We start from the raw sequence: 26,270 nt of genomic DNA, 5'->3' as shown, positions 1-26,270 counted from the left end.
TGGGCGGTGGCCCCAGGAGCGGTTGCCGCGGGGACTGGGCGGTGACGCCGCCCGAGGGCGGAAGTGAGAAAGTTACTGGCGTCCCGAGAGGAGTTGGCGGAGCGGTACGCGCGGCGCGGCAATGGGGGGCTCGGGCAGTCGCTTGTCCAAGGAGCTGCTGGTCGAGTACCAGGTGCGTGAGACGCCAGTTCCCAGGGAGTTTGCGCGCGGCCCTGCGCTCGGGCGGTTGGGGGCGTCCCCGAGCGGCGGCAGGGCAGCGGCCGCGGCCTCTGGCCCCGGGCCGCCCGCTGACCCCCTGTCTTGTTTTGCCTTCCAGGACTTGACGTTCCTGACCAAACAGGAGATCCTCCTGTAAGTGCTGTCTCGAACCTCACCTCCGGGATCTTCTAGGGACGATTTCGGGGGTGGGGGGCGGGGGGAGGCTCTGTCTTACAGGTGGGCAAACTGAGGCCCCGCCAGAGGGAGCGGCAGGGGCCTGCCCGAGGTCAGGAGCTGAGCCCCGGAACTGGAGTGCAGGGCCCTGGGCGCTAGGCTGTGCCCTCTTCCCGGCATGACCTCCCCGCTGGCGCCAGCGGCCGCAGCTGTGCACCGTGGAGTCACCTCGCAGCTTCCAGCCAAAGTTGGGCGCTCTTTGACCTCGCTCTACTGGCTTCTGCATAACCGAAGTTCCTGCTCCAGTCCGGCAGGGGCTGCTGTAGTTCTGGGCTGCTTTACCTACTTGGGGAGCCTGGCTCCTCCTTTACCTGAATAATACAGTAACCGTTAACGCTTATTGAGCACTTGCCATGTGCCAGGCTGTGCTACGAGGTTGTCTACATTACCTAATTTAACCCTCACGACGGAGGTATGGGGACAATGAAACAGTTTGATAATTTGCCTAAGACTGAGTAGGAGAATTTGAACTGGGACTGGAACCCCCTTCCTAGCCGTGGGCAAGCTTTATGTGGCCAGGGCACTTGAGTGAGAAGATTACTGAGCTTCTCTGGGCAAAAGTAATCCCAGTGGGAATGAGATGGTGCCTAAGGAGGAGATAGTTCAGGGTAGCTGCTTTGAGGAGCAGCAGGAGATTCCTTAAATGAAATGAGAATGAGATTTCAGTTCAGCTCTTTTCATTTGTTCTTCAGGGCCAACTTCTGGCTCCTTCCCAGACCTCTCTGTCCCTCAGGAGGTCTAGAACCAGGGCCCAGTGCCTGGGACACAGCGGGCCCACAGTCACTACCCATTGCAAGAATGGACTCCCAGCCTATATTGTCTTGTGATACATCTCCTCTTGGCTTATGCCTGAGACTCAGACATACTGTGTGTGGGGCTTAGCTCCTCACCTGGTTTATAATGGGTAGCAAGGCAAGGAGTGGGGATGTAATACACTCAGGAAGGGACAACAACAGGTTCCCCTCCTTCTGCCAGAGCCCACAGGCGGTTTTGTGAGCTTCTTCCCCAGGAGCACCGGAGTGTGGAGGAGTCACTGCAGGCACGAGTGTCCTTGGAGCAGATCCTCAGCCTTCCAGAGCTCAAGGTGCCTGCCCCCCAGCCTCCCTCTGCTACTCCTTTTGAGATCATGTGGTCACTGGTCCCCATTCTAGTCTTTTCCCTTTTTAGCCCTGATTTCCTGGGGGCTAGGGCTTTACCAAAATCATCCAAGGGAATTATATAGAAGGGTGTTGTGCAACCTGGGATTCTCAGACATATTCTTGGAGGTTCAAACAAGTTTTATCCTTTAAGAGGAGTTGAATTACCTTATTAAAGCTTGAGAAACCCTGTTCCAGAGGCTGATTGCTCTCCATAGGGCTGCTGTGAAAATTGCTATGCAAAGTGCCTGGCCTAGGGCCTGTAACACGGTAAGTGCTCAGTGAAATGTTTTGTGTTTTAAAATAACCAGCCCATCTTGTCCTCTTTGCTTAGGATGCCTTCCTCTTCCTTCTGTGCTCCCAGGCCTGCCTTTAGGTTAAGCTCTGACTCCTGGGAAGCCATCCCCAGCTGGGTCATTGGTCCTCCTGAGCTCCGTGCTGGCCCCAAAGCACTGATCGTTCTCCCCTCGAGAGCCTGAACTGTTCCCTCCAGTTTCCCAGTGGGGTTTGAGTGTGTGACTTGGGCTGCATCCTGTGGCATTCATAGAGGGCTTTCTTGCCTAGGCCAACCCCTTCAAGGAGCGAATCTGCAGGGTCTTCTCCACTTCCCCAACCAGAGACAGCCTGAGCTTTGAGGACTTCTTGGACCTCCTCAGTGTATTCAGTGACACAGCCACCCCAGACATCAAGTCCCACTATGCCTTCCGCATCTTCGGTAAGAACCAGGGGCCGGTGGAACACCACCCCTTCCAACATGGTCTTCGTGGGGGTACTGCTTGGGAGCTGGGGGTCAGGAGCTTGGAGCTCATCCTGACCACGTCCTTTCTGGCTTCCTGCGTCTGCTTTCTAGATTTTGATGATGACGGAACCTTGAACAGAGAAGACCTGAGCCAGCTCGTGAACTGCCTCACGGGAGAGGGGGAGGACACACGGCTCAGTGCCTCAGAGATGAAGCAGCTCATCGACAATGTGAGCAACGGGGCCGGGCTCGGCTGGGCCGGGCCGGGGAGCAGGAGGGAAGGGTTGGGCTTTGGCCTGAAGCTTTCCCTTTCCCAGATCCTAGAAGAGTCTGACATTGATAGGGATGGGACCATCAATCTTTCTGAATTCCAGCATGTCATCTCCCGCTCACCAGACTTTGCCAGGTATGACTGTGGTGCTCATTTGTTGCACTGAGTCTGCGACGTTATTATGGGAGGCGGTACCTGGGGTTAGAGAAAGCCTCCTGCTTCCTCTGAATGTAGTAGAGTAGCTCTTCTTCTAGAGGGGACTCACAGATATGGGACACAGCCCATTCCAAAGGGTCTTGGGGGAGACGTAGGGAAGTTTGGGCTTAGTCCCTACCTTCCTCTGCCAGCAGAAAACCCAATGCATTCTTCTTTTGTTCAGCTCCTTTAAGATTGTCCTGTGACAGGAGCCACAGCGTGTGTCCCAGCACCCTGTCGAAGAAACTTTCCACTGCTGAGCCAGGGCCAAGGTTACCCCTGTGTTGCCAGGGCCGGCCAAGCTGGCCCAGCCTGGAGGTGGCACTGCGCAGTCTTGCTTGGGACAGGGGAAGGTCCTCCATGTCAAGGCTTCTCCCCTTCTCACTGTCATTGTCATCGCTGTTTGTGTTTCTACTAGTCAATAATAAAGGTTTAGAAGTTTTGGGCCTTTGTGTGACACTAGAAACGCTGGCATGAGGAAGGAGTGGACTTCTAGGAGCCTTTGGTCACACTGGGAATAAGGATCTAAAGCGGAGAGCAGGCAGTCAGGCTGTACCCCGCGCTTCCCACCCCTCGTGAGGGTGTGAGTATGAAGGGTAACATAAGGGGTGGAACTCTTCTGTATCCTGATTTGTGGTGGTGGTTACATGAATTTATACATGTGTTAAAACTTGCAGAACTGTGTACTAAAAGAAAAAAGTTAGTTTTACTGTATGATCATTTTAAAGATAAAAATTCTTTTCAAGTTAAAACAAGAAAACTCAAGACCTTGTCCCCTGTGCCCCATCCCTGAACTGAACTGGGGATGCAAAGTAAAGGGACTGAAGTAAAGTGAACAAATCCCCTCCCCCACCCATCAGTGTGTTGGTTGAACTCCCCACTTTAAGAACCTGGCTCTGCTGGGAGGTGTGGTTGGCCAGGCTGGGCTGGGTCTGGCCCACTAGCACCTGAAAGAGGAGGCCTAGAACCTCCCAGAACTCAAAGAACTATACCAGCCTCAAAAAGCAACAGTCCTTTGCTTTTTGGAAGGGGCATGATTCAATTTCAATTCTTTAGATTTTATTAAAAAAAAAAAAAAAGTAAAGTGCATTTTATTAAAAAGAATACAAAACCCACATAAACTCAGGGCCCCTGTGCTGGGCAGTATCAACATCCCTTAGAGTGGAGGCTGCAAGGTGTAGGGGTGAACTGGGGACTGGTTTTGAAGAGGAGGCCAGGGCAGGTGTGGGGAAAAGGGACACAGGTTTGCAGGCTGGGATGGAGGAAGGCAGGCAACAGTCTTCCTGGAATTCCGAGGGAAGGTGTACATTGTCATATACTCTCTCCTGGGCTCACGCTGCCCTCTGTCTCTCATGTGGCCGCAGCCTGATACAGGCCGGAAAGGTCCAGGAGGTGGGTCTGAGCCCAGGGCGTCGTGAGGGCTCTGGTGCCAGTGTGGCCCTCCAGTCCCTGAGGTGACAGGATGATGGCTGCAACAACTTGGCCAGCTGGCGAGGCTGGACCCACTGGAGCCCGAGCTGGCCCCTGGCTCTGCCGTGAGAAGGGGCAGCCTGTGGCAGTAAGATAAGGCGGAAGGTGGAAGAGGCCAGTTGGTGTGGCATGTCCAACTCTGTCTCCAACAACCACTTTGGATGAGCCCTCCCAGTCTGGAGACTGGGCCGGCCGTGTGCATGGCATTCTGTGTTCTCTCACTGTTTTCTCTTGTTTCACATTTTCAACTGTTTTGAAACAAAGGGCTCAGTTTCATAAGGAGCACTGTTCTGCCCACCCGGGCAGGCCCCGATCTTCAGCCAGGCCCTGTGGGGCTGTGGCCATCTGGGGTGGAGGGGCCTTGTTGCTTGACACCAGGCAAGCTGGCTCCATCGCTCCCGAGGGCTGGGCACCGCGGCTGTGTTCCACGAGGAGCAGGGGTCCAGCCGACCCTCTCTGAGCACTCCTGGCCCCTAGAGGGAGGCTGCCTCTAGAAGTTTGCTCTCACACCACAGAGTCCCGGATTTCAGAGCCCAGGCGGACCCGGGGCCGGGGACACACCGGGGACACCTCCACGAAGCTGTCCTGGATACTGAGCGGCCTCTTCTCTGACTCTGTGAAGACCCGGGGCCCTGGGGAGCTGTCCGACAGAGCCTGGTAGCCTCGGTGGTCGAGTGGGGTATTAGGGGGGCCCACGCCATTGAGTGGCCGGGTCTCAGGTGGCAGTACCCCTGGGCGCGTCTTGGGGTGTACGCTGGCACACTCCCCCTGCTTCAGGAAGACTTTCATGCCGCCCCGGTGCCGGTAGAGGAAGAATAAAATGAAGAGCACCATGGCGAACACGAACAGTGCGCACATCACTAGGAACTCGGTCCAGTAGGACTTGTCTGCACCCCAGCTGGCCCTGCCCCCGGCCGGCGCGCTCACCCGAGACGTGCTGATGATGACGGGCACGCTGCCACTCTGGTCTGCTCGGTCTGCCACTGCGTCCTCCACCACCTTTGGGCAGTAGCTGGCCTCCAGCTGCCGGAAGCCCTCCTCCAGTGACCAGCACTGGAACTCCCCCAGCTCCTGCTGCCTGCCCACCAGCAGCAGGTCCCCGGTGGACAGCACGCGGCAGGAGGCCGAGGCATTAATGGGGACCCCGTTGTGCAGCCAGAGCCGGGTTGCCAAGTTGGAGAGCAGGGGGCAGGCCAAGGTGTTCACTGTGTGGGGCTGGAACTGGACTGGCTCACAATGCTTCTCACCTGCAGGCAAAAGAGGCACAGTCCCGGGTAAAGGGGGGCTGATGTCCACGGTAGCCCCAGGCTCACCCACCTCCCTCTGCGCTATGGTCCTCCTGCTGTAACAGCAACTCTGGGGACTTCGGGGACTGGGGGTCTCACTTGCCAGGGTCCTGCTTGCAGGGCCAAAGGGGTGAGGAAGTGAGGAAAGGCATTATCACACAGCAGTGGCTGCAGGAGCCTTCTAGGCAGACTAGACCCCCCACATCTCCTCCACCCTGACGGGGCACCTTACCTCTTGGTACAAAAGTCCGGGCCTTGGACGAGGAAGTGTTGCAGAGTTCCCTGGCATTGGCCCCCTCGATGTCCTGGATCCATGGCCTGAGGACCAAAGAAGAGTCTGGGATGGGCCAGGAACCCCCACAAGATCGCATCTGCCCACCCTCCGTGCAGCACATGCCCTCACGCAGCCCTGCAGATGTGGGCCTGGGGAAGGGCTCAGGGACCACCAGGCCCAAAGCGGGGGTGAAAGGCAGGCAGCTTCCCTGGGTGGATTCCCCACCCTGCAGGGTTTGTGCCGGCATCTCCTCTGTCTACACAGTATTTACTTCAGTTAAAAGTTACTGTAGGGACTTCCCTGGTGGGCCAGTGGTAAAGAATCCACTTTCCAACACAGGGGATGTGAGTTCGATCCCTGTCGGGAAACTAAGATTCCACAGCCGTGCGGCAACTAAGCCCACGTGCTCTAGAGCCTGTGTGCCACAACTAGAGAAAAGCCCCTGTGCCGCAACGAAAGATCCTGTGTACTGCAACTGAGACCCGGTGCAGCCAAGTAAATAAATATTTAAAAAAAAAAAAAAAGGTACTGTAATACTTCCCTGAATTACAAAAGCAGTTGAGTTGAGCTCTTAGAAAAAGTCTGGAAGGACAGCTCTATCTGTATGTATATACCTGTCTCTTTTAAAGCAATGCACATGCATTGATTTGTTTTTAGAAAACTGGAAAAAAAGCACAAAGGCTAAAAACATTATAAAAGTCACAATCAACCATCCAGTGAGAATGGCAGGCAGCATTTTTTTGAGTGTGCCTTCAGGTGTACATATGTATACGCATACATGGTGTTTTTTTTTTTTTTTTTTAACATCTTTATTGGGGTATAATTGCTTTACAATGGTGTGTTAGTTTCTGCTTTATAACAAAGTGTACATGGTGTTTTGAAATATAAAACTGGAACCAGGTATCCCCTTGAGTGAAGTATGTACACTACAAATAGGACAGATCCCATATTTACTTAAAATATGTGTATTTTTGTTTATTTTACACATATGTAGAAACATCTGGGGGGATATATATTAAAATCTCACTGTAAGTCTATATAGGTGGTAGGATTAGGGTAGTTTTAATTTTATTTATCTCTATTTTTTTCTGTATGAAAATTTTAAATCTAAATAAGTGATTTTGAAAACAGTTTTTAATGGGTTGGTTGGTTTTTGGCCGCACCACTTGCAGGACCTGAGTTCCCCAATCAGGGATCAAACCTGTGACCACTGCAGTGGAAGCGCAGAGTCCTAACTACTGGACCGCCAGGGAATTCCCTTAATGGGTTTGTTAACGGACTGTTATGTAGCCCTTATTTTTTTGTTCCTTAACTACATTCACGTGCCAATCGACATTCTCCTGCAAAGCTTTTCATAGCTCTGATATTTCATACTTTACCAAATCTTGCCTCTGCTTTACAGATGGGTAAGGCAAACATAATTTATCGTTTGAACTACAACACTTGATGAGAGTCAGAAGGGGAGCTGATTAATAATTATTCCCAGACAGTGGACACAAATGAGGCTGTGTGGTGATTCCACAGAGGGCCTAGGGAAGGCACTCGGAGGCCTAGTGCATAGGGTTGGACAAGTGGGTGGGGCCTTCAGGAGCTCTCACCTGGAGGCCATCGCAGGCCGGTAAAGGCTGACGTGCTTGCAGCTGGAGCCGCTCCAAGCGCAGTAGGGGTCCCGGGCCAGGAGGCAGTCCCCGCAGCTCTGGTACAGGCTGCAGTTGGCCACGGGCACCTGGACCACACCCGAGTGTGAGGCACCATACAGCAGTCCCTGAACAGGCACGGGGGATGAGAAGCAGGCACAGGCAGCCAGGGCCACCACCCAGAGCTGCACCCAGCTCAAGTGCACACAAAAGCCACCCACAGGGGGCCTCCTCTCATGCTCCCGGGCCCCCACATTCTGAGAGCTTATGCCAGAAGCCTGGATCTCTCCATCTGGCTGGGGCAGGGGTCGGGCACCCCAAGCACGCTGCCCGGACTCCTCCTCTGCTCACCCTGTCGGCATCCAGGAGCAGGTTCTGCACGGGCTGTCCTGATGAGAAGATCTGGAGCTCCTCGATGATATGCACCCCAGGGCCCACGCTCACCGCCTTGTGCAGCCAGCCGTCACCTGCAACATGGACAGCACTCAGGCCCTGCGCAGAGCCTGAGGCCCATGTCCCAAAAGCTAGCCCCGTTGACTCTGAGCCTGCACTGCTGTGGGCACTCACTAGTGCCTAGGAAGAGGACGTCGTAGGTGCGCTGCAGGCCAGGGACGCGGTGGACAGCCACACGCTGGTAGCGGGCCTGGGGCTGCAGGAGTAACAGGCGGCTGCGGACCTGCCCATCCATCAGGAAGTGGTCCTTGAGGAAGTTTAGCACACGGTCGGGGAGCTGCAGGGACGAGCTGATCTTCCTTTCCCGGGTGCTGTTGGTGATGCACTGAAGGAGAAGGCGGTGGCTTGAGGCGAGTGGCACTCAGGGCAGCAAGCAGGATGTGGGTCCTGCAAATCCCACTGGGACTGCCGGCCCTATCTCCCCAGTGAACAGCAGGGGTACCTGCCCCGCCCTTGGAAGCCACAGCACAGCACTCCAGTTCTGCGAAGCCAGCGCACTGATCTACAGGCCTAAGGGCAAAGCCCAGGGTGTGGGGTGCCCAAGGGCCCCAGCTGCCAGGGTCTCCCCCTCTCTGCCCACCAACCATCTCTCCTTCCTGCCCACCCTTCCCCCACCCCCTTCCGCAAGCCTCAAGAAGCATGACCACACTTCCTGCTCCTGTAGCATCCTTTTGGCAGTGCTCTCTCAGGACGCCCTGGCTGACCAAGGCTTCCTAGTATAGGGGCATGAGGGTGCCTGCAATTAGTTTCCCATATTGCCAGGGGCACTTCCTGATTCTCTCTGCCCCAGGTCATTCTCTGTAAAAGCCCCAGGAATTAATACCCTGGAGTGACCCTCAACTGCACAGGAGTTGGTGACAAACACCCCAGTGGGACAATGCTGAGATGTGCTCCACGCAGCCTCCCAGGGCCCCAGGGAACGAGCTCCAGGTGCCCACAGCAGTAGCAGCTCAGTGACACACACTTTCTTAGCTCCGCCCCCTCCTCCCACAATCCTGTCCCCTCCTGCTTCTTCCTGGGATTACCTGCCCTAAAAACTGCTGGCACTCACATCCTTGTCTCAAGGTCTGCTTTGTGGGGAGCCCATGAGGCTGGAAGGAAAGAAGAAAGGACTATTTCCCCATGGCCTGTCACTCAATAAATAAATAAGGAGCTCATGGCAGAGTTGGGGAGAGGCACGTGCAGTCAGTGTCCTGATGGGGGACACCCCTGCCTGGCCTAAAGCAGGTTTGAAGCCACCCCGACATTCATGGTCACATCTAACTCAGAAAGACAAGCAGGCCTGGGCTTCGTCCCCACTTTCAAGGTGAGAAAACAAACTCAGAGAAAGCAAGTGATCCCAGCACAGTTGGGGACCCATCCTCCCAGCACAGGGGCAGCACTCACCGCGCCGGGCCGGGGCGAAGGCACCAGGTGGGTCACGGTGTACCACTGCTGCGTCTCGCGGTTCACCTCCTTGTAGAGGCCATTGAAGGCCCTCTGCACGTCCTTCATGGTGAAGACACAGATGGCAGAGCCTTCTGTGGTCCCCCTGTGCCTACCAAGGAAGTGGCCAGATTAGCCCAGCAGCCCTGGGGCTCATGATGAGGCCAGCGGGGCCCAATCCCGGCCCTAACTCATCCCCCCAACCCCGTTCCCAGCTAGGCCCTGGGGGCCCTACCACTGGGATGTGAAGACCCCGTAGAAGAGGGTGTCACCCCATTCCTGGGGGCTGGGGCTCAGCGTGAAGACGTCTTGCAGTACGTTGAACGGGAAGCCATCGTCAGGCCGCAAGCACAGCAGCTGGGCCTTCAGGAAGGACGTCCAGCGCTGCTGCAGGACCCGCTCGCCCCCCTCATCACCCTGGGAGAGGGAGAGAGGGCCAGGGCTTAGGCACGAGCAGGGGTGGGACACTTGGTGCTCCTCGCTGCCCCCTCCCCAACGGTGGCTGAGACAGACGCCAGGAAGAGCCAGACAGACCCAAAGCCAGGCCTGAGTCCATTTCACATCAAGAAGACTTGAGGTGGCAGCCGTCAGGTCCCCTCACCGGGAGGCTAGCTAAGTAAATGACAGCGCTTTCCTTACTGTGGGACACCAGGGAAAAGGACGAAGGGGAGTCTATCTACAAACGTGGAAAGATGTCACGATTCACCACTGAGCAAAAAGGGGAGCTGAAGAATCACATTACAGTGTAACTCTTGTTTGTACATGGTTTTAAATAATATAAATATGTATGTATTTACACACGTGCCAAAAAAAAATAGCAAGGAACACTCTAACTTCTTGTGGTAGGATGGTGGGATTATAACACCAATAGTCGACAACAAGTGGTTGCTCACCACATCTCTAAAAGCCCTACACAGATCGTTAACAACCCTGAGGGAGTTTTGTTATGATTTCCACTGAACAGAGAAGGACACGAACTGATTTCTCAGTAAGGAAACTGCCCAAGATCACACGGCCTGCAGGGTTTGAACCCAGGCAGCCTGGCTCTAGAGTCTATGCTCTTAATCACGATACCACGGTGCCTCTTATCTTGTAAGTGATTTTCGTGTGTACTTTTCTACATTTTCATGTTTTTTAAAATAAATAAGGAAAAAAAGAGACATTTTAACTGAAAAGGAGAGACAGAAAAGCCAGTAGCCAAGCCGTTCCTCCTGGAGGACAGGAGAAGGCCACAGGTGCGGGGCCTTCTGGTTCTATACCCGAGGAGCCTTCGGGGTCTCTGGGATGACCCGGCCTGCTCACCTTGCAGACACGGGCAATGCGGGACACGATGGTGTTCTCAAAGAACTCAAACTCCTGACCAGTCTCGCTGAAGAAGAAGTAGATCTTGTCATCGTCCCCTTGCAGGCTGCCCAGGCTCTCGGGAATGTAGGCTGAGGCCACAAACGCTGGGTCTGTGGGGGCCAGTGGGGAGCACAGAGTCAGCCCAGGGATCCCAGACAGGCGAGACTCTGTTCTCAGGCCCTGCTGGGTGGACAGGGCCCCCTCCCTGAGGCCCCGTGACAGCCCACTGGGTGGGGCGAGAGGACTTCACCTTGTAGCCAGTTGAGGGAGCTCTCAGTCTTGGTGGGGCGGAGGCTTTGGCTCCGTGAGATGGCTGGGTCATTCCCCTGGAAGCTGCTGACTGTTCCAGTGTACAGCTCGCCATCTGCCAAGAGGACATACCCATGGGAATGAGCCCTCAGCACAGCCCCTTCCCGCTCAAGGCCCAGAGTGACACGAGTGCTGCCCTTCTTGTTTGAGGAGGACAGAGGAGGGAGTAGGAACTAAGAAAAGCCAACCCGAGGGCAGCCCAGGGTCGCCGCACCCGCTGGGAATCGGTGTGGCATGGACCCACCAGCTCAGACCTGGGGCCCACCCTGCTCCCCTGCCCGCCCTCACATGGAGCCTCAATGAGCCCATCCTGCCCCCCTGACCCCCAACACTCACCCACCACCAGGGCCGTGGACTTGAAATTGGGGTCAAAGGGACAACGGCCCTTGCCATCTTCCAGGAGGATGTTCCCCACCACGTCCTGTGCCAGAGTAAAGTTCTCCATGTTCTGCAGGGGAGCAGATGGGAGAGCTCAGGGGCACGCCAGGGAGTGAGCGGGCTCGGCGGGAGAACAGGGAGGTGTGCTGGAGAGAAGGGAGGGGTCTGACGGGCACCCCGGGCACGGTCCCAGCACCGTCTCACCAGGACCTGACGTGGTGGGCACTGTTGCCCCACGTAACAGAGAGGAGAGGAGGCTTAGAAACGCAATGTGAGCCAGGGAAGGGCAGCGACGATTTAAACTCAGGTATGTCTGACTCCAAAGCTGGTTGCTCCAAAGCCTCAAAATGCCACCCTTTACGAAGGTGTGCGTAAAGGGTATGCGTGTGTTGAGGAGGGTGGACAAGGTGGCCTGGCGGGAACTGAGTGAGAGCAGGGGAAAGAGCTGGAGGAAGCAAGAGGGCGTGACTGTGGGTCAGCCAGCACTTTTGTGCCTGGGGAATCCCACCCCCCGCCGCCCCCTGCAGGGCAACCTGGCCATCAGGGCTGGGGCTGGGCCTCAGGGCTCTCGGGGCCCACTGCTGTCAAGAAGCCTACCCCGGGGCCCTGCCCTTTAGCAGGGGTCAGTGCTAGAGACCAGCTCCGTGAGGCACAAAGACAGGCAGTTCCCAGGCCAGCCGCAGGCGAGCCCGGGGTGAGGAGGGGCACTCACAACGTAGGTGCACACGGGGCTGAAGGCCGCGGTGCCACAGGTGAACAGGTGGCTGCTGTTGAGTGGCAGGAGGATCTTGATGTAGTTTTGACAGTCCCGCTGGAGGAGGGAGGAGGATGTCAGGCCCAAGTAAGCCACCAGGGGGCACCGCCGAGCCCTCCACACGGGACGCAAGGCCAGCCCTGGGGGTGAGGCCTCTGCTCCCCAGTACTCAAATCCTGGAGTAAACGAGACTCCAGTAGCCTCGTGGGGCAAAGCAGATGGAGGACCACGGAGCGTGTGCACAGGAGGGGACCTTGGGCCTCACGTAGTTCCGTGATTGGGAAACTTCTCTTCAGTTTGGGGTGAAGGCACAGAATCCCTCCCTTTTGAGCTGTCTCGGCCCCACCTGGTGAGGCAGCTACGCCCAGAGCAGGAGGAAACACGCAGCCCTGAATCCTGGGCCCCAGACTTGCGGATCGCCTCCGCGAGCGTGTCTAACAGCTCTAACAGTGTGTCTGCTGAGCTTCTGATTGTTCCCCACAAAACTCTCTCCTCCGGGACCTGCCCCCTTGCACTGATGGCTACTCCGCCTTCTCAGCTCCTCAGGCCCCGAGCCTCATGGCCAGCTTCGACTCTCTGATACCCGCCACCCCGGTCCTTCCATCAGGAAATCCTGGTGGCCCCATCTTCAAAATACTTCCGGGATCCGACCGTTCCTCACTCCCTTTCTTGGTCCAACCCTGGTCCGGGCACCATCGCCTCTTGCCCCTCACTGGTCTCCCTCCCTCTGTCCTCACCCCAACGAGGCCGCTCTCCACCGCCGCGGCCAGAGTGACCTTTGGCAAACGCACGCCAGACCATGTCACTGCCCTGCTCAGCCAGCCAGTGGTTCCCCACATACCTCACTCAGAGTGAAATCTACAGTCCTGTTCCTCCCCCATGTCAACTCCCTCACCTCATTTGAGCCAAGTAATCTCGGCTCAAATATCACTTTTTAAATGAAGTGTAACCTGACCACCTCTTAAACCTGACCTTCTTTTTCACAATGATATAATAACCAGTGTCTAAAAGCACCTGGGCACAGAGTAAGTACTTAATACATTTCTGCTGAATAAAAGAAATCAGGGGTGGTCTGGACTTGAACCTGTGTGTTGACCCCAAGTCCGGTGCTCTTCTGCCTTCACCTTAACTGCCATCTGCTGCACTCAGGACCCGGAAGGCCTCTGGGAATGGTGGGGAGTCCTCCCAGAGAACCCCAGGCTGGCCTGGCTCCTACCCAGTGGTCTGGCCAAAACCAAGCCAGGATTATGTCAGACCTGCTACATTAGGCACCACCCTCAGAAGGACAGACTCCCACCCCCACCCAATCACTGCTCATGCTGGAAGCTGATGTTTATTTGGCACTTATTATGTGCCAGGTGCCTTATACCTATTAGCTCATTGAATCCTCACGGTAAGTCCAGTGAGACAGGCATCATTATCCCCATTTTACCAAGGCTCAGAGAGGCAAATCTACTTACTTGTCCAATGTCACAGACACAGTAAGTGTAAGCTGAGACTCAAACCCAGGTCTGGCCATCTCAGAAGCCTATGCCCTTTCTACCACAGCTCGCTGCATCTGCTCCCACCTCCTGCCTCCATCCCGGGCCCAGATCTACCACCCTCCGTCCCTCCTAGCCCAGGTCACCTCCAGGTGCTAGCTCACCTGTGGGTCCTTGCCCTTGAAGCTGCACTGCTGTTTCCTCTCTGCATCTGCGCTCCACAGCAGCTGGGGAATTACAAAGGGGAAGGTAAGTGTGCAAGCGGGAACGAAGGATATGCCCCTCTTTTCCTTCCCCCTTTCCCGTTTGCATCATCCTCGGACCCAGAAGTTCCATCTTCCCCACTGGCATCCTCCACCCAGGCTAGCCATCCCCGGGCATCATCTCACCTCCTGGTACCCCCCGCCTGGCAGGAAGCTGACGCTGCTGTTGAGTGCAAAGAGGGCCTCTCGAGCACCCACGTATAGAGTCCTGCCATCCCTGCTCAGCAGGAGGGCTGTATAGTTGGAGATGTGATCCACTTCAAATCTGAGCAGTGACCGCTTTTCAGAGCCTGGAGAGAGGACGATCGATGGACATTACCTGGGGGCCCCCCCTCCCATACCAACCTCTAGAATGCGCCGATCTGATTGAAGGTAGATCAGCAAAGCAGTGGGTGGCATGGGGCTGGGGACAAGGCGATCGGATTTAAGGGGAGCAGCATTCCCGAACCCTCAAACATTATGTACGAGACAAAGGCACAATGATGAACGTAAAAGAACATCAATTATAGCACCATTCACGTTAATGAAAAATTGAAACAACCTAAATGTCCAACCACAGGGGACTGGGTGAAAATAAACCCAAATACTTCCTTTGCTGGAATACTACGCAGCTGGTAAAATGCTATTGTATTAGAAACTCCAGACCAACAAGCAAACAGAGTTATGTAAAAAAGCATGGTCAAAATATGAAGCGAACTAAAATATGAAGTGATGGATTTTGAGCACCTGACGGAATATAAGAAAGGAAAGTATATTTAACATTCTCCTTTGAGTGGTGTTAGACCCAAAGAGAAGGACTTGTAAGTACAGCCCACTCCTGTGGGCTGATTTACAGAGGAATGCAAACATGGGGCGCTGGTCTTCAACTATACTGCCTCGTGCTCATGGAAGATTTATGATTATTAAACAGAATGTAAATGTTACATTGAATGTACAACAGACAGGCATTGTGATGCTGGGGGCCAGGGGAGTCAAGGAAAAAGTCGAGTCTCCATATCTTCCTCTGAGAGCAATGAGGGCCACAAGAGACTGTCCGTGGTTAGTGGAACAAGACACTGAGGCTTAAGTATAATATTTTATTTTATTTTTCCACCACCACCCCCCCGCCCGCCGCATGTGGGATCTTAGTTCCCTGACCAGGGATCGAACCTGCGCCCCCTGCAGTGGAAGATGGGAGTCTCAACCACTGGACCACCAGGGAAGTCCTTAAGTATCTTATTTTAAATTAAAAAGGTAACCAAATACAGTGGCAGAAAATGTTTGGAGGAAGTGGGGAAGGGTGATGGAACTGATGGAAAGCTTTATTTTTCTCAGCAGCAAGTCAGTAAATCAGATAAGCCAAGAAATCGTGGGATAAGCATTTTACTTAAGTGGAGGAAACCACTGTATAACAAGAAGTCTAAATGATTAAAATTGCCCCTTTTACCCAGGCCTGGGGCTGGGGAAGACTGAGGCAGTTACTGCTTTTCACAATAAGTCCTTCTGTGCTTAAAAAAAAAAATTATGTGCATCTATCTTTGATATAAATTTCAAGTATCTTTCATTAAATGAAAATAAAGGTTATAAAAGAGTACGCATAGTTAGAGTCTATTTGTTTGTGGGAAAAATATAAACATAGAGAAAAATCCAGAAGGGTGAATCACAAAATGCTGGAAAGTGGTATCCCTGGTGGAATTGTAGGTAATTTTTTTTCGCTTTGCACTTGTTATCATTTTTGGATTCTACAGGTTATACTTGTGCAATGCTAAAGAAATAAATTAGAAGAAAAGGAAGAAGAAGACAAAAATAAACACACACATCTATCCACCACGATACTATCTGTGCTTTTGGTGACTAATGGATTTGGAGAGAAATTATTTTAAAAATTCAAAGCAGCTGATAAGAAAAGAAAAACAAGCAAAAAGCAGCCACCCTACCCAACCCCAGGCATCTCCTAACTGACCAGTGGATTGCAACCACGCAGACAAACAGCTTCACGAAGCTGAGGAAGCAAAAAATGCAACATGCCAACAAAGCAGCTGAGAAGACAGCTTTCTGTGTGTTTACATGGTGAGTGTTTTTACATACCCCCAGCCTGGTTCCACAAAGGGCAAGGAAACACAAAGAAAAGAAGGTAGTAAAATATAAACACTAAAATCAGGAGTGGAGGAAAAAACACATCTGAAGAAAACATCTAATCCAGAAACGAAGGACAGATTTCACATAAGCAGGTCATAAGGTCCTCACATAGCTACCAGAGATGGGCTCCACATTTAGTGCTGAGCCTCCCAGTGGTCAAAGAGAAAACGGAAATCAGGTTACCTTGTCCTCATTATTCAAGAGGAAGAACACATACCAGCCTTTCTGGAGAAGCCAAGCTTTTTACCTGGTTGCTAATGGTGAAGGAAGCCCTTCGGTAGGACTTCCTAGCACATATACTGGGACATCCTACCAGCAAACAGGAATGACGGAGTTTCCAAGGCTGTTCCCTTCCTGATGAGGGAGGGTAGTATCACAAGGTACCAGTGCAGGAACCTACAGGGAACCTGAAGCTAGGTGGCTTGTCACTCTAGAACCAGAGCCGAAACAGGGACTGCACTGGGAGTTCACAGGGCAAAGTCCAGCCTAATGTCCGGAACCTGAACTCTGTTACTGAAACCACATAGGGCAGCTGTGGTCTGGAGAAGTTAAGGCCTCTCTTTGAACACTTAAGTCCAGAATCACACTAGACTCCAGGTCTTTAGCCTCAAATTCCCAACTCCTCACCACTTCCTATCAGCGCTCTATATACTGGGAGGCCCAAGGAAAGTTTCCAGCACTAACCCCCTACTTTTCCCAACCAGAAAGTTTCCCAACACGTAATTGGGGCCCAGTTACATTGCTTGTACTTTGTGCTGATGAGCTGGTCAGCCTTCTGGAACGAGCAACCTGACCATTTTGCATTCTGGTCCGGGAAGAACCGCCCCCCCTAAAAGAGACCCCTCCCGTTGGCCACCACAGGAAGGTGTTGGGTAAACATGTTGCAGATATTAACTCCCTGGGTGCCCACGATGATCCTGTGAGGTAGGAACTGCTGCTATCTCCAGGTTACAAATGAAGAAACTGAAGCTCAGAGTCATTAAGCAACGTACACAAAGGCCGGCTCAGGAGGTCTCCTCCCTGGACTCCTGGTCTGCAAACTGCAAGATGCAGCAAAAGCACCTGGAAGATCTAAACTCTAGATCCACGACCTGCCCCTGGAGACTCTGACGCTGCTGGCTTGGGATGGAGCCTGAGAACATGCGATTTTATGAGCTCCCTGGGGATTCTGAAGTTGGAGGCCCAAGGAGAACACTTTGAGAAGCACCGTGTAGGTAGGTCCTTTGTAGAGCAGTGTGGACGTCATCTCACCGAACTGTAGTTTTCTCATATGCATTATGGGGATAATGAAAATAAAACCCCCAGCAGGCTCACAAGGAGTCAGTTAGACCAGGGCAAATGGCTACCGCAGTCCCTCCTCATCTTTTGCAGCCCTCCAGGCTCCTGACAGCAAGGCTGGCTCACATATGCCCATGCTTATCTGCCTACAGAGGAGGGGCATTTCTACCCAGGCGGGTCCCGTAAGTCTGGGCAGGAGGCTGCTCTTGGAATCTGTCCAGATACAGAAATGCCAAAGGTCAGAGATAAGCTTCAGTCCAGGTGGCAGCTCAGACTCACTCAGGCCTGGGGGGGGTGGGGAGACTTGCCAAGGGTCATGCAGACAGAGCACAGCCAGGTTGGAGGGCCAGCCAGGGCGCCAGCTGCCCAGCCCTGGTCCAGCCCAGCCCTCCGAAGAAGCCAGCTGCTCAAGAGGCCCCCACACCTCCTCCTGTCACACTGGGAGTCCAGTCAATGAAACGGCCAGGGGACAGAAAACGCCTGGGAGGAACGGGCGAGGGGCCCCTCACACCACGCACTCCCATCCTGGGGATGCTGCCTCTTCACCCCTCTGCCCTGAGTCTCTCAGACTCAAAGCCATGGTGTCCTGAAGGCCTGGCCCTCCACAATCCCTCTTGCCCTGTGGACTTCACCAGGCCGGTCAGTGGGGATGGCTTACCACCTGGGAGTCTCAGTGCGACAGAGATTAGAAGCACAGAGACCTGGGTTCAAATCCTGCCTCTGTCACTTACTGCCCGTTTGCTACCAGGACAAGCCACTTAACATCTTGGAGCCTCAATTTCCTTATCTGTAAAATGAGGATAATACCACCTCGCCTCATAGGATTGTTACAAAAAGAAATGAGATTATATATGTAAATAATAACATACATCATAATAACCCACATTTACTGGGAGCTTTACTCAAAACAACTTCGCACACGTTATCCCAGTGTTGGCACAGTATCTGGCACACGATCAACACTTGAGTGGATCAAAAACAAAACCAAAAAGCCCTGCAGGAAAATCCAGCCCAGCGAGAGCTGCCAGAGAAACAGGGTTGCTTTGAAGAGCTGGGCCTCCCTGTTCCTCATGGCTAACAAACTCGTCCTGGGCCATTCTAACCTAGGCCTGCGTCTGGTCACATGAGGGGCTCACGGCCAAGCAGAGAGCAACAGCTCAGACACGGGCCGGTGTCATGGGCCCATGTGGTGTATGAGAGGTGGTCCCTGCTTGGCGGTGTTCTGAGTGGGGTTCCTGCCTCAGCTTGCCCATGTGTGTGTTTGTGTGCGTGTACACCCTACCACAGGGCTTGTCCATGCTTGTGTGTTCGCTCTGGGGTACTATCTGCAGAGGCGACTAAAAGGAGGTGTTTGTGCACTCAGCTCCGTGAGTGCTGGCCCACCTCGGGGTCAGTCTTAGTGTCCACCCTGCTCTCTGTGTGGAAAGAGAGTGTCTTGTGTGGTCTCCTGGGCTACCTGTGCTGCTCAGACATCCTCCACACCCTCTACTCAGCAGGCTAGTCCAGTGCAGAGAAAGCCGGGCTGCCTGAAGCCCTGGCCAGTTCTCCCAGGTGGGATGAAGCCGTCCCATCTAGCCTGGGCAGGCCTGAGCCAGTGGCTTCTCCAGGGCTCCAAGAAGGCAGGATGGCGGCAGGCCTGGGGCTGTCGCACCTCAAGGCCTTGAGCCCTCTCCACCCTGGGCCTTGCCCGCCCTCACCCTCACCCTCGGAGAGGGTCAGAGCTACCTGCAGAGCCCCACTCCCACACCCTCAGGGCCTGGGCTCTCAGCAGGAAGTGATGCGGGAACAACTCAGCCCCCAGCCTCATCTAGAGATTCTCCCCTGGCCTGTGACTCAGCCGGAAGTGGAGCTCTCTGGGGTGAGATGCAAACAGGGCTCAGCACCATCCCCGCCCCGGGCGGTCCCCACCCTGCCAACCAGGCGCTGCAGCAGGGCCGTGACTCAGAGCCCCGCCCCACCTTTCCCTCCACTGTGGCTCTGGGGGCACCACAGCTGACGCTGACCTGGCCTTAACAGTCCGCCGCCCACAGGCCCCAGCAGGACTAGGCCAGAAGACACCAGCTTCCCTGCGGAGTCAGGGCCTGGAAGGTGCCCCCAGTGGGAATGGGGGTGGGGCATGGTGGGCAGCTAGCTGCCCCTCGGCTTGAATCACAAGGTCCCCAGAGAGGGGTCTGGGCCCTGGACAAATCCCTGAGAGCCTCCCAAGGCTCTGTTGGGGCACCTCTTCCCCAGGGAGTCACACAGGACCCTTGGACCCACTTGCGCCAGCAGAAGCACCACCTCCAGGACAGAAGCGCTGACTCAGCAGCAAACTAGGGCAAGGCAGCCATCCACCTGGATGCCGCCGACCTGTTTGCGCGTCCTCCTTCCCCACCACCCAGTGTCAGGGCAGGGCGGCCAGACGGGCTGGAAGCGGCACGCCAAACTGCTGTCAACAGGCCAATGCCAGGGTAGAGACCCCAGCCAGGCAAGGGTCACTCTTGATAGGGGAAGGGGACTGTGTGCCACAAGTGCTCCCCATGGACTGAGGTAACCAAGAAAGAGGCAAGAAATCAAGGGAACCCAGCCTAGAAATGTCCTGTGTTCCTGGGGCATGCATGCTCGGGAAAGCCCGCTTCCCAGCTGGCTGCTGCTACCACCCCAGGTGAGCTGGCCAAGTGCTCCTGCCAGAATCACCCGGTGGCCCCCACCCCTCACAGACACTCCCCTTGTGTCCATCTGGACAACAGAGTCTTAACCCAGGACCTGTCATGAGCCGCCATCACCTTGGAAGCCTGACCCCCACCCGCCCACCAAGGACTAAGGTCAACTCCTCCGGCCCTCTGCCCCGGGGCTGGCCATCCCCTCTCTCCTGAAGCCTCTACCCCCATCTTCCTCCTCTCAGAGGCCCCCCTTTTCTAAGGAAACTGGGGCCATCAGGCATAAACAACCTCAACTTCCCATCCTCCATCTCCTCAGAAACTGAATCCTGTGTCATCAACCTCTGCCTCTCAAAGAATTTTATTTTCCCTCGATATCTATCCTAGAAATGTGTGTGCCTCCCTCCTCCCTTTTCAGCCAAACTCCTGAGGAGAAGAGCCACCCAGCGCCATCTCCGTCCCTTACCTCCCACTCACTCCCTGCCTGGGGATCAGGCCTGAACCAGGCCCATACTCGCCAGGGCCCAGGCATCGCCTCGCTGCCAAACCCCAGACGCCGAGGGGCACGGCCTGGCGGGGGTCCCCTCTCCTCTGGGGGTCTGCCACACTGGTCTCAAGGGTCGCCTGATGTCTCCTTCACACTCCCCCCAGGCCTCCATCCCTCCAGGAGCTGATGCGCTGTAGCACTTACTCAGCACTTTAACTGGGCTGGTGCACGTACTTCTGGCCAGGTTGTCAGGTAGGAATTACCATCTGCTTTTTTCGGGCGAGAGAACCGAGGCACACGTGAAATGACTTGCCCTCAGTTACCCAGTTAGGAAGAGCGGTGGAGCTGGGATTTGAACCTGGGTCACCGGCTCCAGAGTCTGTATTATTAATCACCTTCAGCCTCTCCAGGCCTCGCTCTTGAATGTTCTTGTTCACTGGGGTCGGCCCTTGGCCCTCGGGCCACACATCCATGCCCATCGCTTCAATGTCCTGGATGCTGGCAACCCCCAAATCTCTTCATCCTCCATATGCAGGTCGTCCTCCAGTATGCCAGACCCCACTATGCAGGAGGCCCTCCACGGGCACCGCCTCCACTGCCCCCTTCCAGACCACTCCTCGGCTTGGGATCTTGCATCTTTGGGTGGCACAGCTCAGCGGGCTGGAAACCTGTGAGTCGCACTTTCTATCTCCCTCTCCCTCACCGCGGACATCTAATCCATGCTCAAAACCTGCCAAGACTCCCTCCTCAATACTGTCCAAATCTATTCCCCTCACCATCCCCACTACCTCGGGCCTGAACCAGGCCACTGCCCTCTCTCACCCGAGCCACTGCAGCAGCCTCCCATCTGGCCCCTGCCCCCAGCCCAGGTGCTACACTGAGGTCAGAGGGCTCTCTGGGGACTGTCACGGTCCCCTGTCCCTATGTCCCAGCCCCTAACTCGCCAGCCCTTGCCACATCCCCCTCCCATTTTAAAGGAGTGAACTTTGACTCAAGGTCCTATTTCTCCTCGCCAGTCTTTGCCCAGGCAGTCTCCCTGCCCAGAATGCTCTTCCTTTTGACTAACTCCTACTCATCCTTTGAGACTCAGCTCGGTATCACCTCCTCCAGGAGGCCTTCCTGAATCCCCAGCTGGGCGAGAGCCCCTTCCCTGTGCACCCATCGTTTCCTGCTCACACCTCTCGCAGTGCACTGGCCACATTATTTGACAATGATGGGCCTCAGATGCCTGTCTCCCTCACCAAGTTTTGGTCCTTGAGGATCAAAACTGTCTTATTATTTGCAGCCCATATTTGTATCATCTGGCCAGGGGAGTTCCAAGGAGTTGTTCAATAAACATTTGTTGATTGAATGAATGACTAAGAGTGTCCCAAGTCCCAATTCAGGGTGCTCTGGTCCAGGGACTGACACCAGATTCAAAGGGGGCAGTCCAGAGGTCCTGAAGCCTCACGATCGCGAGAGTGTGTCTGAGAAGCATGGCCCCTGCCCTGTCTCCTCCCCAGAGCTCAGTCCCGGAATCCCAGGGTCTAGATGGAAGTGTGACAGCTGAAAGAGCTGCAGGGAGACGGGAGAGGCCACAGGGACCGGAAAGGAGAGTCACAAGGTCTGTGTGTGAGTCCTGAGTATTATCACTGACCAGTTAGACAAGATACCTGCCATTTCTGGGAGGGAGCCCTCGCAGGGTTGCTGGGAAGACCAAATAAACACAGCATGTGGAAATGCCAAGCTTCCAGGGTTAGGGGGCCACCAACAATTAGGATTGGTCCTACCCATGCCGCCCACCCCACCCCCACTCCTCATCCTTGCTCTGAGTAAACCCCCAGCCCCTGACCACCTCGGAAGCCCACTTGTACAGGGAAGGGGACAAGGGCAGGTGGGGGTGGAGCCTCCTACAGGCAGGAGCCCCTCTGAAGGGGTAGCTGCTGCTTCCTCGCAGACCATTGCTACTCAATGCAATGAGGGCTAAGCCTCATCAGGTCTTCAGAAGAACTGGAAACCTGGATTTTTATAGAAAATTTCCTGAGTTTTAAATATTGGTGACTAATTAAAATTTTTCTAAAACACTTGGATGCCAAACAAAATATATCTCCATGCTGGCTCTGGCCTGTTGCTCCCCTGTTTGCAAACGTCTGTCTGCCCCAGTCTCTGGTGCACCGCGCTCCTGGCCAAGTCTGCCGGGTCTGCCCTATTTCCGACTATGGCTGTGCCATCAGGGCCTTAGCTGGATCCCTTGTCCCATCCAAGGAGTGACCTCAATAGATTTCTTTACCAGATGGAAATACATAACCTATCAATTATTCAAAGGCTGAGCTGGGCCATTTCACTGCTTTTGTACATTTCACAGGTGAAGCAGGAGCCAGATGTTCTCATGGAAAGAATGTGATTCTTGAGGCAGAGAGCTTGTGGTCTAAGGCTTTGCCCCGAAACTTCTAGCTGCACGGCCCTGACAATATGAGTTCTCTTCTCAGAGCCTCGGGTCCCTCATCTGTACGAGATGAAACAATAGCACCTCCATACCCCAGGCCAGCACCCAGCACACATTGGGTGCTCCTTCCCGGGTGGTTTTCTTCCCTCTTCCAGTTAACACCTCTCTCAGAGGATGGGCAAGGGGAGGCTAAGAGGGAGGCAGCAAGTCAGTTCACTTGGCCCCTCTTTAGAATTAAAGATATGGGGCTTCCCTGGTGGTGCAGTGGTTGGGAATCCACCTGCCAATGCAGGGGACACGGGTTTGAGCCCTGGTCTGGGAAGATCCCACATGCCGCAGAGCAACTAAGCCCATGAGCCACAACTGCTAAGCCCACGTGCCACAACTACTGAAGCCCGCACCCCTAGAGCCCATGCTCTGCAACAAGAGAAGCCACCGCAATGAGAAACCCGCGCACCACAACGAAAGAGTAGTGCCCGCTCACTGCAACTAGAGAAAGCCTGCGCACAGCAATGAAGACCCAACACAACCAAAAATAAATAAATAAATAAAATTTAAAAAAGAATTGAAGATAAAATGAGAGGTTTCTGTCTACTGTCTATTATCCCCACTGAAACCCCCTCACCTCAGGCCCCCCACCTCTCTGAACTCCACTAAGCTGTCAGGATGGGCTTCTCAGATGGACCCATGAGTGCAGACCAAACAAGTCCCACGGAGAACAGGTCAGGTCGCAGGGTTGCAAGGCAGAACTGTGTGACGTGGACAAGATACTTCTCTTCTCTGAACCTCAGCTACCTTAACTGTAAAATGGGGATAATTCCATCTACCATGTAAGTGGAAATAATATACTAAAAGCCTGGTGCCCACAGTAGCCCTATACCTGCTACCTTACCTTCTACCTTCTTCTAGGTGCTGGATGGTGGAACACAAACATAAGGACGCCAGCTGTGCCACCTAAGGGCTGGTTCCTGCCCCATAGTGGAGACGGTCACACAAGAGTGGTGGGTGGCTGAAGAGTGACCAGGGGGACCGCACAGGGCTCTACTTTCCATCCTGGACTCAGGGGAGCACTGCCAGGACAGGGAGGTCAGAATGCGAGGAAGAGGAGAGGCAGGGGGAGGGGCGGGGGTGCTGGCTAGGAAAAAGCAGCAGCAGGAGCTCCTGAGGTCAGGCCAGCCCAGACCATGAGAGTCTCACATACTCTCACTCCTCTTCCCCCTCGACCCACACGGAGGACCACATCAGAGGCCTCCGATCCTGAGCACCCATGGATGGGGGAGTGGGGCCACAGGCCCTAAGAAAGGGGACAAAGGAAGGCGTGACGGACATGACCTGAGTCCAGCTTTTTCTCCAGGCCCCGTGCCATCCTGTCTCCCCTGTCTAGGAGAGGAACGTGCAGGTGTATCCAGCTATGCCCCAAAAGTTGTGCAAGCTCGGAGCTTTGCTGGGCTGGCACACAGGCATTTCAACACCCAGCTACATGTGGGTTATGAAGAGGGCAGAGTGGAGGCAACCAGGGACACGGAGGAGGCAGAGGTGCGGTCCAGCCCCAGGCAGAGGAGGTTCTCGGGGCAGAGGAGGACTTTGAAAGAGCTGAACCAGGAGCACCTGAGAAGTGGACTAAATTAAGCAGGACCCCTGACGATGGCCTCCAGTCAGCCCTCGGGCGACTTGCTTGGTCTCCTACCCCAGGTTAGGGGGTGGGGTCTGCACCACTTCATTCCCTGGCCAGAAGGTCTTAGCACCTAGCAGAGGGCCTGTATACAGCCAGCACTCACCAGTATCTACCCAATTGATGCAAATAACCTCACCCAGCAAGGCGGGCAGGGAATTTCCACCACAAAGAAGAGTAGCCACTACCTTTTACTGGGGACGTAGCACCCGGGCCAAACACTTTACACACATTATTTCACGTAATCCTCTCAGGACCCTGAGAGATGGATCCTGCTATTACTCCCAATGTGAAAATGGGCTTGGAGGAGGTGGGCACTTGCCCCAGGTTGTGCGGTGGGCCGTCTGTTAGCACCACGGTTACAGCTCTGTGCTGAAGGGCCATGAAGATGCCAGCCCACGGGACAGCTGAAGACAAATGCTCATGTCAAGCTGAGGCCACATCAAGGAGGGAGGCCGGTAACCAGCCAGGAAAAGACTTCGAAAGTGGCTTGCATGGGGCTTCTCAGGGCAGCCATGACCCTGGGTGCCCGCTCCAGGTCAGAGGACAAGCAGCTGATTCAGGCCAATGCGCTCTTCTCTCTGCTCAATGGGGTTTTGTTGACTGCGGTTTGCAGGCCCAGGGATTTATATCCAGTCTAGTTTGGAAACACTGTGTACAGAGTCTTCCAGCCAGGCACTTCTGGGGCAGGGGGTAATTAGTAACTCCTTTTAATTGCCCAAATAAGGGGATCCGACATGACTATCATGAGCACAGCAGCAGGCTGTCTGGTTTCCGCCCGTACGGCCAGGCTGGAAGGCATGGCATGCCCAGGCCCACTGCTTCCACTCCGCGTCTCTCCTGCTCCTGACCACTGCAAGGCCTCTGTCCTCACTGCACAGTCTCCGATTCAACAGAACCAAAATTCCACACGCTTCTTTGAAGCGTCCCTTTCACAGAGCCAAGAAACCTCCTCTTAAGGCCACTGCTTGCCTAGCTGACCCTGGAGCCCCCAGTCCTCCTCCCACTCCTGTCCACTGGGTGAGACCACAAGTGGGGCACCCCCTCCTCATGGCCCCAGGAATCTGCTGCTGATCAACAGTAATGAGGATTCCACACGAAGGACCGCAGATGCAAACTGGATGCTCTACTTCCAAGGATTTTGTTTTAAACCACAGACACAGGCCATTCTCCCTAGGCATCCGGGCCCCTGGAGAGTCTGGGTGGGAATTCAGTACAGGAGGGCAGGTGGCAGGAAGCGGGATGTGTTCTCTGTTCCATGCCTCTCTCCCTGTTCTGTGAGGGAGAGGCCTGGGGCTTCAAGCCCAGCATCCCATGGTCACCATGGGCTTGCCCAGTATGGGCACACTGCCAGGAACATCTGATGAGCCCCCAGGGATGAGGCAGGAAACCGCCTCAGGCCATGCTCAGAGGGTGTGCCTGCTCAGTCACCGGGGATCCCCCTCTGGGGCTCCCAGCCGGCTGGGAGGACCTGCATGTAGATGGGATGGGGGCAGCGGGGATCAAGGTCCTGGAGGGAGGCCAGGGAGGCGAGCACTCTGGGTGCAGCGCAGTGCAGCTCAGCAAAGTGTGGATACATGCTCACGAGTTCAGGGGCTGGGGTGCTGCTAAACGATGCCAGGGCTTTGGTGGAACTAGAAAAAGAAGTCCCCTCTGGGTAGTCCTAGCCTCAAGAAGAGAGCGGAAGGTCTTTTTCTCTAGGCTCCACAGCTTGGAAAGCAGAGTATAAACTGCATTTCAGGCCCTCCACCCCTCAACTGGGCACCTCTGTGCCATAAACAAAATGTGTGCATCTGTGGGTTCT

The 26,270-nt window shown here is 54.7% G+C and overlaps 2 protein-coding genes across 4 annotated transcripts in view; one reads left to right on the top strand and one right to left on the bottom strand.

Moving 5' to 3' along the window:
• Positions 1 to 51: 51 nt before the first annotated feature.
• Positions 52 to 3,215, top strand: CIB1 (calcium and integrin binding 1). Of its 2 annotated transcripts, XM_082845017.1 has the most exons (7): positions 52 to 172; positions 317 to 351; positions 1,408 to 1,516; positions 2,133 to 2,283; positions 2,419 to 2,537; positions 2,625 to 2,713; positions 2,958 to 3,215. In XM_082845017.1, exons 1-7 carry the CDS (start codon positions 122 to 124, stop codon positions 2,977 to 2,979), a joined length of 576 nt encoding a protein of 191 aa, XP_082701143.1. In that variant the 5' UTR covers positions 52 to 121; the 3' UTR covers positions 2,980 to 3,215. The 2 variants fall into 2 exon arrangements, with proteins under 2 accessions (XP_082701143.1, XP_082701144.1); XM_082845018.1 differs by lacking the exons at positions 52 to 172; positions 317 to 351; positions 1,408 to 1,516 and adding an exon at positions 1,730 to 1,838.
• A 692-nt stretch (positions 3,216 to 3,907) lies between these two features.
• SEMA4B (semaphorin 4B) overlaps positions 3,908 to 26,270 on the bottom strand; it is an 84,384-nt gene continuing 62,021 nt past the window's right edge. For both annotated transcript variants that reach the window (XM_082838829.1, XM_082838828.1), the window contains 13 exons: positions 13,974 to 14,137; positions 13,749 to 13,811; positions 12,062 to 12,160; positions 11,308 to 11,419; positions 10,913 to 11,026; positions 10,621 to 10,772; positions 9,554 to 9,735; positions 9,280 to 9,430; positions 8,008 to 8,218; positions 7,792 to 7,907; positions 7,402 to 7,568; positions 5,762 to 5,847; positions 3,908 to 5,490 (listed from right to left, as the gene is read on the bottom strand). In XM_082838829.1, coding sequence (XP_082694955.1) covers positions 4,748 to 5,490; positions 5,762 to 5,847; positions 7,402 to 7,568; positions 7,792 to 7,907; positions 8,008 to 8,218; positions 9,280 to 9,430; positions 9,554 to 9,735; positions 10,621 to 10,772; positions 10,913 to 11,026; positions 11,308 to 11,419; positions 12,062 to 12,160; positions 13,749 to 13,811; positions 13,974 to 14,137 — 2,360 coding nt within the window. In that variant the 3' untranslated portion in view covers positions 3,908 to 4,747. The remainder of the gene's footprint in view (positions 5,491 to 5,761; positions 5,848 to 7,401; positions 7,569 to 7,791; positions 7,908 to 8,007; positions 8,219 to 9,279; positions 9,431 to 9,553; positions 9,736 to 10,620; positions 10,773 to 10,912; positions 11,027 to 11,307; positions 11,420 to 12,061; positions 12,161 to 13,748; positions 13,812 to 13,973; positions 14,138 to 26,270) is intronic.

The sequence above is a fragment of the Leucopleurus acutus genome (assembly GCF_964270905.1).
Source record: "Leucopleurus acutus genome assembly, chromosome: 1".
NCBI classification, from domain to species: domain Eukaryota; kingdom Metazoa; phylum Chordata; class Mammalia; order Artiodactyla; family Delphinidae; genus Leucopleurus; species Leucopleurus acutus.
Note: the sequence above shows the minus strand (reverse complement) of the source record. Positions and strands in the feature narration are given on the sequence as shown.